Below are 16,308 nucleotides of genomic sequence, written 5' to 3'. Positions count from 1 at the left end.
TAACACTTAATTTCACTATCTATGACATCATCCTCATTGCATAGTTCTTGATGATCTGCTGAGGGCGTCTTTGCAAGTTGTTGGGGCTTATGGGAGTGGCCAAGAATAACTAGACCTGTAATTACTGAGGGAATAGTCGGCCACGTCAAGACAATGAGTGGGCAAGAATAACTAGACCTGTAATTACTAAGGAAGTCGGCCACGTCAAGACAATGTGTGGGCAAGAATAACTAGACCTGTAATTACTAAGAAGTCGGCCACGTCAATACAATGTGTGGCCTTTAATTACCAAGAATAGTCGGCCACGTCAAACAATGTGTGGCCAAGAATAACTAGACCTGTAATTACTAAGAAGTCAGCCACGTCAATACAATGAGTGGCCTTTAATTACCAAGGAATAGTCGGCTACATCAAAAACAATGAGTGGCCAAGAATAACTAGACCTGTAATTACTGAGGAATAGTCGGCCATTTCAAAGACAATAGTGGCCAAGAATAACTAGACTTGTGATTACTAAGAAAAGTCGGCTCGTCAAGACAATGAGCGGCCAAGAATAACTAGACCTGTAATTACTGAGGAATAGTCGGCCACCTCAAAAGCAACATTCGATTACTACGCATTACATATCTGCAAAATATACCAAGTACAGGCAAGAAGGAATGCCAATAGTGTATACTGACGAGTCCTATGTTGATTCATCGCAGGCACGTGGCAAGACGTGGTCAGATGGTTTGACTAAAGGCTTGAAACGTGTTGTCATTGTTCACGCTGGATTCGAAGCCGGATTTGTTCCTAATGCCCTTCTTCTATTTAAGGCTGGCACAAAAAGTGGTGATTACCACGATAATATGAATTATCCAAATTACGAAAAATGCACTCAACTGCTGCCAAACCTGCCACCAAATTCAGTTACAAAACGATGCTGCTCCTACTGCAAATTAGAAAAAAGCAATAATGCAACAATGGTGGAAGGATAAAGAAATACAATACAATGAAAAAATTTTAAAAGCCAGAGCTCTACGATCTGATAAAAAAAAAATAAGGAACAGCATTGACAAAATACTAGCTGAACACAATCATTCAGTGCTTCGCCTAACCCCCTACCATCCTGATCTCAACCCCCCCCCCCCCCATTGAGATGGCTTGGGCAGCCATTAAAGGCTATCTCGGGAGCAAAAACGTCAACAGGAACATCAGCAAAGCTATAGAACTAGTAAAAGAGAAGGCGATGATGGGAAATAGCGAATGGGATAAATTATGCAAAAAATGAAAGAAATTGAAGAGCATACATGAAAAGTGATCATGTGGTAGATTTAGTTACTGACCAATTCGTCATTTATGCTGACGAGGATAGCGAGTCCGAGGATGATGATGATCATCATGATGACTCCATCTCTCCTGAACCTAGACCAGGCACTAGCTCTGCTAATGACCTAATGGAAGTTGATGATTAAATTATTTAATTATTTTATCAACAATCATTAATGGTGTAATAATCAAAATATAAATAAATAGATTCTTAATTTTTTCCCGGTATGGCTTGAATCGCACTTGCCCGGTTTTCATTTCCTGTTCATTTCCTGTTATCATATTTTAGGAGGTAGTAAAAATTATATTTAAGAACTCAATATCTGATATACACTAACACTTCGCCGACGACATTGTTCTGATGACAGAGAGCCACCTAGAGCTCCAATTCATGCTTCAAACCTTGGACCAGCAAAGTAGAGAATGCGGATTACAAATGAACCGATAAAACCCGAATAATGATTAACAGTGAACCAAAACTGGTGATCTGAGGGACACGGAAATATAAAGAGAAGCCGTCTTTCTGAGTTCCCGACGTTGAAAACTGCCTGTTAGAATGGATTAAACAAACCCGGGCCTCGATAAGAACATTCCCATAGATGGACCACTGCTGACACAAAAATCTAAAGACTTCGCCACAAAATTAGGAATCCAGAACTTTTCAGCTAGTAACGACTGGTTAGAGGGTTTTAAAAAACGCCATGATCCATGATATAACTTTTAAAAAAGAAGCCGGAGAAAGTAGATATGTGGATCAGGGGTATTTAACCATTTGGCCGAATCTTTTAAGAGGATATGATCCAAACAATATTTATAACGCCGATGAAACTGCTTTGTTCTTTAAATGTCTGCCAGATAAAACATCATATCAAATTTATATTTTGCATGCCAATACCACCAGTAAGCTTCAACCTTTAGATCAAGGTATCATTCATACATTCAAACGGGTTTATCGCAGAGAAGTTGTAAAGCATAATTTTACCTGCTTGGAAGAAAACATTAGCCCTGAGATAAATGTACTCGTGGCCATGAAATTTGCAAGAAGAGCATGGTATGCAGTGTGTGACGTAAATGTCAAAAACTGCTTCAAGAAAGCTGGGTACAGTATGTGTCCAGCTAACCAAGACTTTCTGATCGAGCAAAATGAGGTTGAACTTGACAATTAGCTTGAAGTTGCACCTAGCAATGAAAAATGGGCCAAGCTCGTGTCCCACGATACCACTGGTAATGTGTCAACGCCAACTTTTGAAGACTTCGTACAGATTGACGACGACGTGACTAACGCCGGAGAATACACCGAAGACGATATCGTTCAAAACTGACGGAAATGACAGTTAAAATGAAACCAGCCAAACACTAATTTTGGATAGAGAGGTGGAGGAAATTCCAACAAAACGAGAAGCTTTAAAGGCATTGGAGACGCTTCACAAATTTTATGAACATGCGGCGGTTGATCAAACCATATTTGATAAAATTTATGAACTTGAAAAACATATTTAATACGAAATTTAAAAACAGAATCGCAAAAGAAATTTAACAGATTTTTTTCAAGTAAATTTTGTTATAATATTATTTAGATAAACATTTATGTTGAGCTATTATTTCAATAAATATGTAATACCCATACATACACGTATTTTGTTTCTAATTATGTACGTCATATTTGCCGTAGTTTTACCTCTATATGTGAGACAGACCCCCTTCTGTAACTGTAAGCTAGAAACCCGGGTTAGTGAGAAACCTCTATAAGAGAAAAAGTGATAGTGGTCCCCTCGTCCCCTGAGCTTTCAGTTATCCAGGTATTTTTAGAAGTAGATTTATCTACGTAAAAAGTATTCTACTATAGGTATTACAGTTAAAAAGTTAGGTACTTTTTTTGCTCGTATGCGTACGATGCGCAAACTTTCCCCCACTACCTTGTTTAATGCTCAAGAAGTTTGCCGTTATCTGTACTGTACCATAGTACAGGACGGCCACAAATCACAGTGGCCATATCATTTACAATAAACTATACCAACTTACATGTGCTCTACGTCTTTATAACGCTTTTTTTACAAAGTGGGTCATCGTCATAGCAGACAATATAATACAATCGGGTATTATACAATATACATATTCGGGCTTCATCACTCAGGTGATAGTATATTATATATCATAATAATTTACTAGCTGTTGCCCGCGACTCCGTCCACAGAATTCGTTGATCGCTATCCCGCGGGAACTATGCTATTGAAGTGTAAAAAGGTAACAGACAAGCAGACAGAGTTACTTTCACATTTATAATCCATACTAATATTATAAATGCGAAAGTGTGTGTGTTTGTATGTTTGGTCCATCTTTCATGTCGAAACGCAGCAAAAGATTGACGTGATTTTTGGCATAAAGATAGTTTATGGGCCAGAGAGTGACATAGGGCTACTTTTTATCCCAAAAAACTGCACAGACAAAGCCGCGGGCAAAAGCTTGTATTAATATAGTAGGGATTTCGTACATTCTGAGCAGGCTTACTGCTCGGTTGGGACGTATATAGATCCGAGATGATACGAGAGGGCAGCATAATTTCTAACAAATAGTTACGCTAGGTGAAATGTAAATGTGATTCTAACTCAACTACTTTCATAAGAAGCAAATCGAATTTACAAGTTCATTAGACAGGCCTTTGTATCCAGAGACTAGGTTTTGGTACAAGGAAGAGTGTAACATGTATCTGAGGCACCCCATGAGGCTGACTACATTTAGTATACTAAAGCCTCGTATATATATATAGTAATGCTAGTCATATTTCACTAAAGAATGTACAGCAATACCGCTTGGAATATTCCTCCGTCCGTTCAGTGACTCCAACTCCATCACAACGAGGCAGCCAACAATGTCTGCTCCGTTATTCTTGAGCAGGTGAATGGCTGCTGACAGGGACCCGCCCGTAGCTATCAGGTCGTCAACTATGAGGCACCTAAGGCCTGGACGAATTGAGGCCTTTTGGATTTCAAGGACATCCTGAAACAGAGGCGTGTAAAATTATAAAAAAATATATTATATTACAAAGTAAATCTGATAGTGATGTACCAAGTTAGAATTTTAGACAGTATATTTTATTTTACCCATATATGTATGTATGTATGTTTATTTATTTATTTATTTATTCAGAAACAATACATAGCATTGTGTTTGAACATAAAATTATTGAAAATTAAGAATTAAAATTACTAAATTAAATTACTTACATTATTTAAAAAAATACATTTCATTATATAATCAAAACATTACATTAAATTATCAATACCTTTTATTGCATTAAGATAAATTCATGTCATTTAAAATTAGCTTATACAACTATCCCGCTCAAAAATCTCTTCCAAACTATAAAAACATTTTCTCAATAAGAATGCCTTCAACTTTTTGTTAAATACACTATAGTCAGTTATAGACTTCAAGTCTGAGGGAAGCTTGTTAAAAGTCTTAACAGCTTGATATTTAGTACTGTGCTGTGCCACTTTAAGCTTTAGCAGAAAACTATGCGTTATGTTTTTAGTACGCGTTTGTAGGCGCAACTCCTGCTCTTCCGACTTTTGTAATTGATGCGAAATAAATGCGAAAGTGTGTGTGTTTGTATGTTTTTCCGTCTTTCACGTCGAAATGGAGCGACGGATCGACGTGATTTTTGGCATAGAGATAGTTTATGGGCCAGAGAGTGACATAGGCCACTTTTTATCCCGGAAAAATGCCCAGTTCCTGAGGGAACAGCGCTCGATAACCGAATTTCACGAGGGCGAAGCCGCGGGCAAAAGCTGGTTGTTTATAGTTTAGAACATAATAAAACGTTTTTTTATAGAAAAAAAACTCACAGATCCATATTCCAGGTCATATTTATACGACATGACTTCCCCCGGTAGCTTGCCCTTCTTCCGCACCGGCAGACAGCTCACCCCCAACTCGGCGGCCAGCGAGAATGCAAACAGGAACCCTCGTGACTCCAGGCCCACCACAGCATTGATGCCCGGGAACTTCTTCCGGACAGTCTCAGCGAGGATGCCTTGTAGGAGGGTACAGGTTGGGCCGTCGGCTATAGCAGAGAATATGTCCCTGAAAAGATAATGTAGGGTTATTGATTGACCGAACACTACTGCAAGTCTAATGTATCTGTAGCTTTTTGTAAATCAGCTCACTCAAATTTTACAAAAAAAAATTTTTTTCCAAAATATGACTTTCAGCGGGAATATAACAAAATACAGGTCCAATATTTTTTCATGTTCTTCAACATATAATCAAGCCCGTAAATAAATAAATAAATAATAAATAAATAAATATCACCGGACAATTCACACCAATTGACTTAGTCCCAAAGTAAGCTTAGCAAAGCTTGTGTTATGGGTACTAAGCAACGGATAAATATAATTATATAGATAGATACATACTTAAATACATAGTAAACACCCAAGACCCGAGAACAAACATTCGTATTCATACAAATTTCGACACGGGAATCGAACCACCTAGGCTTTGTAATAATCACTAGCAATTTGCTTTAACTAAAGCTCTGGAGCGCGACCAGTAAAACCAACATAGTCTGTTTGCAACGTGTACAGAATACCATCCTCAGGGAAATAGTCAATGCGCCATGGCATGCCATCAGTTGCGGAAGAAATTGAACAATACAGACAATCTCATGCTGCACGCTTAGCCGTGCACCCTAATCCTTTGGCAGCACAGCTGCTGGACATTGATAACAACGTTGCGAGGCTAAAAAGATGCCAAGTGTTATAAAAGGAGCCAATCCAATCGAAATTAAAGTCTTTTGAATGATTGCAGATACAAAAAAAGGAAAAAAAAAATCTGCTTCAACAAAACTCAAAACAGAAGTTAGATGTTTTGCTCACTTTTTAGTACTTTAGAGGACAATTTGTCACAGAGTGAATTTGTGGACAAAGGTTGTTTGGGCAGCTAAAAAAAATATGTGTCTATTATTTTTCACTACTTTTTAACAAAAATTAAAAATAAATCAAATTTGAGCCCGAAAGGTGGGTACCTTTCCTTGTAAGTCCTGAATGATCTGAAATAAATGTCTATTATTATTATTATTTGCTATAGTCCAACCTGGTTGAAAGAGATAATGAATGCCCGTGTTAGACAATGCAGACTGGCCTTAAAACTAACAATGTTAAACAGAAACTTACCAAAACAAAATGCCTTTTTTAGGAAAATCTGGGAAACTCTTCAATTTACTTTTGAATTCTTCTATTCTCTTGTCGTAGTCACCCTCCATCGTAGCAACGAGCTCACTTTAATTCAATGGACTGGACAAAAGGTTATGTTCAATTTAAGTGACCTTAAGTGGCTTCCGTTCGGTGGTTCGGTTCGATGATAAAATAACTGAACTAAGGCGATAAGCAAATAGGTACGTAAATTCTGTTACCAGCCAGTTCTAATTATTTTTATAAGGTTGCAATAATAATAATTGTTCTTGTGTACTTCTTAATTAAAATTATAGCGTGCCAGGACTACGCTGCCTCCTGCTTCGTACGCGCGCCGCGTAGCAGTCCTATCGCACAAGCTGGATGGTTGAACTTAATATGGAATGGAATGGAATTGAAAAATTGGAGTGGAGTGGAGCACGCTTGGAGCACGAGTGATTTGGTCGGTTTGACTTTAACTTGACGTCGTTGACGTTGACACTGACAGAACAGCCGGAAACGGAACGGCGACGAGCCGCTTTGTGGTGTTGCCAAACGAAGCTTTTTATTACAACCCAATAATCGGCTACAAAACGCTTAGGAACTTGGGAAGAAGATTTGAGGAGAATGAATTTTATGGATTTTCGTGCACTTATCGATGATATTATGTAGGTATCAGTCGGGGATATATTGATAAATCTTTTTTTTCGTATCGATTGCACAATACCAAAATATTATCTTTAAAAAAAAATTCAAGGAGTCACTCATACAGCTAAACCGGGCGCGAAACAACTTGTACCTACCCTACTTGTAATTTGTCAGTTCAAGTCAGGTTTTGTCCAAAATTTTGTTTCTAAGAATTTTTCAGCTTTCCTTTGACCTATGAAATGAACTTAAAATTGGGCGATAATATTTATTATTACGTAGGTAAATTTTATTGATGAATATCAATATACTTAGTTATTGATAAATCAGATATTTAATATATTTATTATTTACTTAATATATTTCATGGGAACTCTGCCACAGGCAGATCTTTTGGACGGAGTGTTCTTTTTATAATTTTTATAGTAACATATAGATATATTTAGTAAAGGTTTCTTAGGTCAGTTTTCTTTGTCTTCTTATTATTATTATTATTTAATTTAATTTAATCTATAATTAATAATAAATTCTAACTTTTATTAATTGTTCTAGTAAATCATCAAAATGTTCACTTTTAATTCATAATTACAGTGTAAATTTTATTGTTGGATAAAATTTTAAAATACACCTTTTGTTCATGTGCTAATTAAATTATATTTTTTCATTCTATTTTAAGTTCATATATTTATTTCAGATATTTGATACCAGGTTGCCTGGAAGAGATCGCTCTTAAGCAATAAGGCCGCCTATTGCTTACCTTGTAAATTTATTTCTGTGTTTTCTGTATCGCTAACTATTTCTGGTGTACAATAAAGAGTCATTGTATTGTACATTTTTTCTTTGTTTTTTTTTCGAAGCAGGGCCCCGCTAACACTGGATATTTGCGGATACGGCCGTTTTAAGGTGTACTGTGTAGTCTGTGTACACACCTAAAAATTTTTTTTTTATTTGCACTGGTGTCAGGTCTTCTTAGCATTCTAATAAAAGGGCAGAAATGCAGCCAGCGGTTAAAAAAAACAGTAGATAAAAACTCAATGGCCGAGATCAACAGACTGCTCATTGACGCAGAGTATGAAAGATGCTAATTTTGCTAAAGTTAAATATTTACTAATACTAAATGGAATAAATATAACGTCCGCCTTTGCTACGATCAGATTAAAAACGAATGTATCAAATATCATGTCCAAACCTTTATGTTGCTGACAGCAACTTGCTGTACAATAAACATTTAAATTGTAATTGTATGCAACTGAAAAATAAATGGGACGCCTTTATGTTCTAATTTGGCTAAAAATGTTTAACATGGCAATGCTCTGTAATACTTTTTAATTGTTCCCTTCAAGAAAGATAAAGGGATGTATTTTTCACAGCAATAGTGGTTGCCACAAAATGTTGAATATTACCTGACGTGTTGGTTATAATAAAGGCTAAAATACTCATTCTTTGTTACATCTAATTTTATAAAAGGAAAAAACTGAAGAAATCGTCAAAAACATTGTTTTTTTAAATGCAAAGCTGTATGTACTAACACCCTTTGATATTTTCTGGAGAGATGTCTGGAAAAAATAAAAGAGTAACTGTCAAAAAATGTCAACAAGTTTTTGAATAAGCTATTAATTTAACGACTATTCCCATGAATTCGTTTCTCCACACCATTGTTTTAAAATAACAAATTATATAATGTGTAATATTTATATAATGTGTATAGAACTATTATATGATATTAGTATACAATATAACATCAGTGAATTTCCCCATTTTTGCATGTGAAACTTTACACTCGCGTTCCGCGACACACACAATGCTATCCACTGTGGATTTAGAAAGGCTAATTACAGTGAAAAGGCGTGAGATAGAGAAGGAGAAAACGCGATTGGGGCTGGCGTCGCCACGATCAGACGTAAGTTAGAAAAAAGTTTTAAAACTATTTTTAATGCCGCCAAACCACCTGTTGTTTTTGTTTCGTTTGGCATATCGCACTATCGATTTTCCAGCCAGTACTAACCGGTGTCGCATCGAAGTTGCTGCATTCACAGGCTATTTTATAAAATGCAGTAATTTCCTTTTACTAGTAAAAACTTTTTTTTTTGCTTTCAAAGTTCTGTGTTTAGTGTATCTATTAGGGTAAGCCACCAGAACTAAATTTGAGGTTTGTGAATAATTTATGTAGCTAAACAAGTTGCACCTAAGTTTTATTTATTCATGCATACCTAATTAAAGCCCCATTTACACTATGCGAGAACTTGCATGCAAGTTTCACTACATTGCGGTATTTGTTTGATCAACTGAATTCATTGTCCCTCATAGTCTGCGATATAATGCAACTTGTATGCAAGTTCTTGAATGGTCTAAATAGGGCTTTAGGAACACTGCTAATGAATTGACCAGCTGATGGGTTAACAAATGAAATTAAAAAAAAATTGGTGATTTACTTAAGTACTCTTTGTTTGTTTTGATATTTTATAAATTCATGAAGTAGTGATATATCAATGTTTTTTAAAAGAACATTCCCTCATTAAAATAAAAGACACCAGGTTTTTTTTATTTTGTGGTAATTCTGTTTTATGATATTATTTTATTATTCTTATTTAACTTGTTTGTGTTGTTTGCTTTTTTTGTTGACATCCATCATCATCATCTATAATACCTATAATATATCTGTCTCTGTCAGAGTTAGAGGGCCTGGGCAGTAGTTATTTCTCATGCAGGCTCAGTGCAAATTGGTATAAGGGAGCTACTAAAATGCTCAGATATGCTCTATCATGTCTACACTGCCAAGGAAATTATAGAATATTTTCTATAATAGGTATTCTAGCACTTTAGCCATTCCATTTTGTTACTAATACATCTCTTGATTTTGTATAGCATTAGATATTGATGGTTGAAAGTAGAATTTGACTAAGCAACATTTTTTTAAGATAGTGAGTTATATATACATGTTCAGAATCAGTAAATTTTTCTCTGTTGTTAAAGTTTTCATAAAATGTCGCTAAGTCGATTTCTCCTTTCAACTGTCAATATGAGCATACAGATAAGTGGCAACTGTACCAAGATATGGTACATAAGAGAGCGGCTACTTATGTTGTTAAGTACTTAACTTGACAACTTACTAGTATGGAGTATAGAGGGGAATACATCTTTGTAAGCAAAAGCATCTTTAAAAAGGTGTTAAATGGTGTTAAAACCAAAAAGTCAGACAGAGTAACCAGTTTATCAAGCCATTTGGGTAAAGGCATTTGGGGTAAGGGATAGTACTGGTCTGCTCGCTAGCAGTAGCTATACAACAGGAGGCTGCAGGCTGCAGACCAGAAATCAACACATTCAATTTGTAAAAAAAGTTTTATTGTGTATGAATCTTCCAAGTTAAGGTACATTTTATTTATACCTTAGGCTGCTATTTACTCTTAAACTACTACTAATTCTCAAGCAATCTTAGCCATTATAATTTTCCTTATAAATTTGATATACTTCCTACTATATTAAATTTTTTCAAAATTTTTTTTAGTATAATTTTAGAGAGGGGGCGGGGGTTGAGTTTAATGAAAATTTGCACTTTCAAGTTGAATATTTCGCAAACAGATCACTGAATCGAAAAATCGTCTTGGCAACCCTTCAATGGCTTTAAAAAACCTATCCAACGATACCCCACACTAAAGGGTTACTCGAGAAAAAAAACATCCCCACTATGTTTATGGGAGGCACTAAAATTTTTTTTTTTTTTACCTCGGTGTAACGGCGTGGGGCGCTTGCCTTAGGAGCACTTCTAAGGGAGCGCACCCAAATATTTGTGAAGCGGTTAACCAAAGGCGCCTAAAATCACATGGTTTTGGTTCGGTTCGAAAATTCCGTAGATCCGTGATCAGCCACGACCATCAGCCGTTGCTTTCCAGCCCAGCAGGTCCTTGAGGTAAAGCAAGAGAAGCGGTCGCTCTATAGGCTCCTAGGGTACAGTTTTCCAGTTTCCAGAGCGAAATAAAATTCATCATCATCATATCAGCCGTAAGACGTCCACTGTTGGACATAGGCCCCCAAAGACCCCCAGTTGCTTCGGTTGAACGCGGCCTGCATGCGCCAGTCAGGGCCGTCTTTCACCTATTAGAGGCCTTGGGCACATTAGGATAATGGGGCCTCTATGACCATAGTAGATCACTATTTAGTAACTTATCGGTTATCGTTTGGTAATGGAGCCCTGGGACGGGGATGGGGCCCTGGGCACGTGCCCAGTGGGGAACCTTGAACTCGCGGCTTTAACCAGGTCCTGTCCATCTCGTGGGTGGACGTCCTACGCTGCGCTTGCCGATCAGCAATAAAATTATGATGGCCCCTTTTGAGCGGCATGGAAGCGGTGTAGACAATCTCGCTCTATCTTGATCAAGGGTTAGGGCTGGCGCGGGTGACAATAACCGGCCTCGGGTACTGCCTTTTCGCAACGTAACGTTTGGCAACCTGTTTCATTTCGCAACTTTTCATTTCGCAAACTCTAAAACTGTAAATATTTCAGGATTTGTTTCAGGGCTATCGTGTAGATCCCTTTAGGTTAGGTTAGGTCAGTTTTATAAAAATCCCGAAGTATTTACAGTTTCAGAAATATTAAACAGTTGGGAAATGAAAAGTTGCGAAATTAAACAGGTTGCCAAACGTTATTCGCCGAAACATTAGCCAGCGCCGCCCTCATCTGTCGGACTCGTGCGACCCTCCCCGGGCCATCAGTCCACCTCGTGGAGGGCAACCTGCGTCTTCCAGTACGTGGCCGCTACTCAAAAACATGGCCCCCAAGAACACTTACATCAAGCACTCCTTTGCAGCTTATATAGTGTTTGGTTTGATGAATGTGGCCATCGAGTCTTCCAATGAGGCTGGCATAGTCACACAGTGCACATAAGCCCCGAAAAAAATAGAAGGAAAAAAAAGAACATTTAGCAACAGCCTGGTCCGATTAGATTAAAATAAGGATAGATGTTTTAGATTGGGAGAAATATATATATTTTTTTTATATAAGCTTTATTGATTTATTGGGACATTGCGTTCCGATCAGTTGCCAAACGGGACTCGTCCCTAGACCCCTGATAATAAGGCTTCCGTGCAAATCGGGACGCCTGGCAAGGCAACGCTAGCCCCTACGGCCATTATTATCTCCAAGCATTTTGCTTTTCGTTTGACAATTTCAGGCTATCTCGCTTACTCTAGTTCTGCTTATCCTGTCTGTCTGTCTGTGGCATCGTAGCTCTCAAACGGATGGACCGATTTCGATGCGGTTTTTTAAATGTAAGCTAGTTTCCTTGCGGTAGTTCTTCTTGCGGTCTGATATAAATCGGTTCAGCCGTTTTTGAGATATGGAACTTTGAAATTGCCATGTCGGCGGTTTTTAAGTTATTTATTTCCTTTTGTCATACGAAACCTTCAAAATTAGTTAGGGTAAGTACATGGTCCTTGGTAGGTATAGGTACCAACTACCCTTTCCTTCAACAAACACATAAATGATTCCCTCCCAGGTGTTTCATTGATGTATTCATTCGCTTTTCCTCCGTCCCTAAATGCCAAGTCGTATTGATTTGCTATTAAAGGTTTGTTGCTCTGTTTCTTATGACATGCTTAGTTATTTTTGTGAGTTTGAACTAACATTTAGGGTTTGCCATCACATTAAGACCTAAAGTTCAGGTATTTGTAGCAAGATAACACAATAGGGAGATCAGAGGGGCTACTACAAAATTCGAAAATCGAAGTTCGTAATCGTACCGTCCCTCTCACACTCGTATAATATAAGCGTGAACGGCACGGCAATACGAAGTTTGAATTTTGCACTTCGTAGTACCTACAGGCCTTGATCGCGATGTATCGTTTCGGTTTTTTTTTATCGTAGCATATTAGGTATGCTAATGTGGTAACAGCCAAAACATGAATATCGCCTTTAGCGTCTTTAATTATCTAAGCCTGCTATTCTTGAAATGGAAGTTTTAAAAGAATGTTTTGTACCACAGGAGAATAGAGAAAATAATGAAGATAACAATCCAAAAGGCGTGAGTACGGTACCAGGGAAGCATGATGCAGAAGAGGCGGCACAGGAAGCGACCGAGGATATACCGCCTGATCTAGAGAGGTACATACGGGTGAGTGTATAACGCTATCACCTATAAATAACACAGTTATCGCAGGGGCGTCTAATCGGCTAGAGTCGGTCAAGAAAGAAACCAATGGGAATAAACAAAGAAAAACTAACCCAAGCTCCTCGCAGAGCGTAACGGGAGAATGCATGCTCCTCTCCCGGCTTTCCAGCAAATGACTGAAAAGACTGTAAAACTCTGCGGGTACTGGTACTTGGGTAGATATATAAGGATCCAACCCTCTCCTCTCCGTGGTAATATCCAGGGAGTTGGAGACGAGCAGCCGAGTTTTTAGCCGGTGAGTCCCTTGCCAGTCGGCCATAATGGATTTTTCACACCTCTCATTCAGAAAAGTAACTTTTCCTCCGTAACAAGAGGGATCAAAGTGCAACTTTTACGTTCAAGGGATTTTTTTGCAAATGCAATTTTTTAAGTTGATAATTGTAAAACCACGACATTATCTATGCTGGTTGCTCTTTAATTATACTTATTTAGATTTTTTTTCAAGTTTCTTAATTCTCGCTGGAAAAAGTTGTATGAGCCACTCGGGAGTAAAGTTATTTTCATCTTGGGCGTCAACACTTGAAACCCTAATTACGCTCAGTATTCTATTGTAGAATCCTTCGCTACATTCTGGATTCAATGTACCACGCTCGCCGTAAATACACCATTTTGCTCCCTTGTGACACAAATAACTACTTCCCGACTCCCCCATCTCCGTAAAATAAAAACATAAACTTAGAAACTAAAAACCAGGAAGTAGATGTAATATCGTTCATCCTGTAGACCTGTAGTAAATCTGCGAATGTATTCAATGTGCCCGTAGACCCTAACGAGGCAATTGCGTGCGCAGCGCGGGCGCGTATAACTACCGCGTTTTGTCACAGCACGAATTACACGCAGTTAAAATAATTATGTGTCGACGAAAACATTCGTTTAGTCGTTAAACACCAGGGAATAAATGTAGGCATCTACAAGGCAATAAAATTGACCCGCGAATTGATTATATATTTTGAGGTATGAGCTTCTTTCTCTTTTTTTAGGGTTCCGTGCCCAAAGGGTAAAAACGGAAACCCAATTAGTAAGACTTCGCTGTCCGCCTTCTTTCCGTCTGTCACCAGGCTGTATCTCTTGAACCGTGATAGTTAGACAGTTGAAATTTTCACAGATTATGTATAACTGTGGCCGCTATAACAACAAACACTAAAATTAGAACAAAATAAATAATTAAGGAGGGCTCCCCTCCCACAACAAACGTGATTTTTTGCCGTTTTTTTGCTAATGTCTAATGAATGTTGTATAGATGGTACAGAACCCTTCGTGCACGAGTCCGACTCCGTTTTTATTTCGATATAGGTACGCGTCGGATTTCAACGTGGTATTCATAAAGTTATAAATTGAAATGCGTACCCCAGCCCCTGGGTGGCCTGCCAATGCTGCCAGCACTTCTACTTCCGGTTCGCGGCTCGTCTTCAACACACACACACACACGCACGCACGCACGCACACACAAAACCGACCAAGTACTTTTCGGGGCACGTGCATATTGTGTGATAATCAATCTTAAATAGGTACCTACAACATAAACAAAGAAGCTACTGCTATTGTGTATTCCTAACCTAACCTGTCCAATGATATCATGGCCAATGCCAGATCAACTAAAGCAATATAAATTAGATATATCTCGTTGTATATCTCGAGCTCCCACACGCCAACCGACATACATACATATATACTCGAGGTACTTATGTAACAATATGCGTTATTAATTAATAAGTTACTAGGTACTTTATTCGCCAAGTTTCGTCTTGACCTAAGAGAAAAAAAAATCCTTTCATTTCGCCAAAAAAATTTTTTCCGATGGTTAGGTATAATATAAATATGTTTCGTAGTTTATAAATTCATGTAGTTTTATATGTATAGTTAATAGTGTGTAGTATATTTTTATAGCGGTCGAGGGTCACCGCCGGTGCTGGCTGAAAATCAGCGCTGGGGCGTTCTTAACGTCTCAGCATTATGCTGAGCCAGTGTCCGATTTACAACCGCAATGACACATATCTTACTACCTATATATGCTGTCGCACTTACGAGTAATAATATTGTTGTGTCTTGTGTAGTGTTGTCTATTGCTGTGTTGTGAATAAATCTTTCTTTATTCGTTTCCCTAATGTTTTATTAAAGTCAGAGTCAAAGTCAAAATATCTTTATTCAATTTAGGCCATAACAAGCACTTATAAATAAATATCACGGGACAATTCACACCAATTGACCTAGTCCCAAAGTAAGCTTAGCAAAGCTTGTGTTATGGGTACTAAGCAACGAATAAATATAATTATATAGATATAGATACATACTTAAATACATATTAAACACCCAAGACCCGAGAACAAACATTCGTATTTTTCATACAAATATCTGCCCCGACACGGGAATCGAACCCGGGACCTCAAGCTTCGTAGTCAGGTTCTCTAACCACTGGGCCATCTGGTCGTCTGAACTGACTTATGAATGTCAAAAAAAAATCTACCACCGGTTCGCAAAAACCTCCGTTGAGAAGAATCCGGCAAGAAACTCAACGAGGTGTATTTTTTTTAAAACAGATTTACAATATTATTAAATTATATTACTATTTGGCCAATAGCATTTTTTCAAGACCATGGTGTGGTACCCTGTAGGTTTGGTTAGGTTACTTTTGTAAAAATCCTGAAACATTGTCAATTTCGGAATAAAATGCATTAAAAATGTGTAAAAAATGTATTGGTTAGACATTATTAATGAACCAAAAAAATATGTGCAATGTGCAAGACTTGAAGATACATGTGTTGCACAGACGTAGCCGTCTTGCACGTGTGGATGCAGAGTAAATGTTGTAATCCACCCAGGGCCAGGTTAACCGTGTCGGGGCCTATAGGCAGGCATCGCATCGCAATTCTCATTTCTCATGATAAGTTTAACCGCTATGTATGTATTTCTCTCTGGCATCATAGCTCCTAAATGAAGGGCCGATTTTGATCTGGCCTTTTTACAAGCTTTTTATTTAGTTTCATGGTTTCACCTGTCCCGTTATCTGTCTGTTTGTCTGT

General features: G+C 37.9%; 2 protein-coding genes, 1 long non-coding RNA gene and 1 pseudogene across 3 annotated transcripts in view; 2 read left to right on the top strand and 2 right to left on the bottom strand.

Annotated features, from left to right (window-relative positions):
* The window catches only part of LOC141440264 (uncharacterized), a 4,067-nt gene extending 3,616 nt beyond the window's left edge, over positions 1–451 (bottom strand). Inside the window, exon 1 of the long non-coding RNA XR_012452676.1 lies at positions 339–451. This is a non-coding gene — a long non-coding RNA (uncharacterized lncRNA). The remainder of the gene's footprint in view (positions 1–338) is intronic.
* A 170-nt stretch (positions 452–621) lies between these two features.
* LOC141440263 (uncharacterized) lies at positions 622–1,568 on the top strand (annotated as a pseudogene).
* Positions 1,569–3,405: 1,837 nt separating this feature from the next.
* On the bottom strand, positions 3,406–6,959 carry Aprt (adenine phosphoribosyltransferase). The gene is made up of 3 exons (XM_074104727.1): positions 6,483–6,959; positions 5,154–5,391; positions 3,406–4,305 (listed from the first exon to the last, which is right to left on the bottom strand). Exons 1-3 carry the CDS (start codon positions 6,569–6,571, stop codon positions 4,081–4,083), a joined length of 552 nt encoding a protein of 183 aa, XP_073960828.1. The 5' UTR covers positions 6,572–6,959; the 3' UTR covers positions 3,406–4,080.
* Positions 6,960–8,722: 1,763 nt separating this feature from the next.
* Positions 8,723–16,308, top strand: part of LOC141440275 (uncharacterized) — a 31,090-nt gene continuing 23,504 nt past the window's right edge. Inside the window, 2 exon segments of the mRNA XM_074104740.1 lie at positions 8,723–9,024; positions 13,103–13,231. Of these exon segments, the coding sequence (XP_073960841.1) occupies positions 8,842–9,024; positions 13,103–13,231 (312 nt within the window). The 5' untranslated portion in view covers positions 8,723–8,841.

Source organism: Choristoneura fumiferana, chromosome 22 (assembly GCF_025370935.1).
Source record: "Choristoneura fumiferana chromosome 22, NRCan_CFum_1, whole genome shotgun sequence".
Taxonomy (NCBI): Eukaryota; Metazoa; Arthropoda; class Insecta; order Lepidoptera; family Tortricidae; genus Choristoneura; species Choristoneura fumiferana.
Note: the sequence above shows the minus strand (reverse complement) of the source record. Positions and strands in the feature narration are given on the sequence as shown.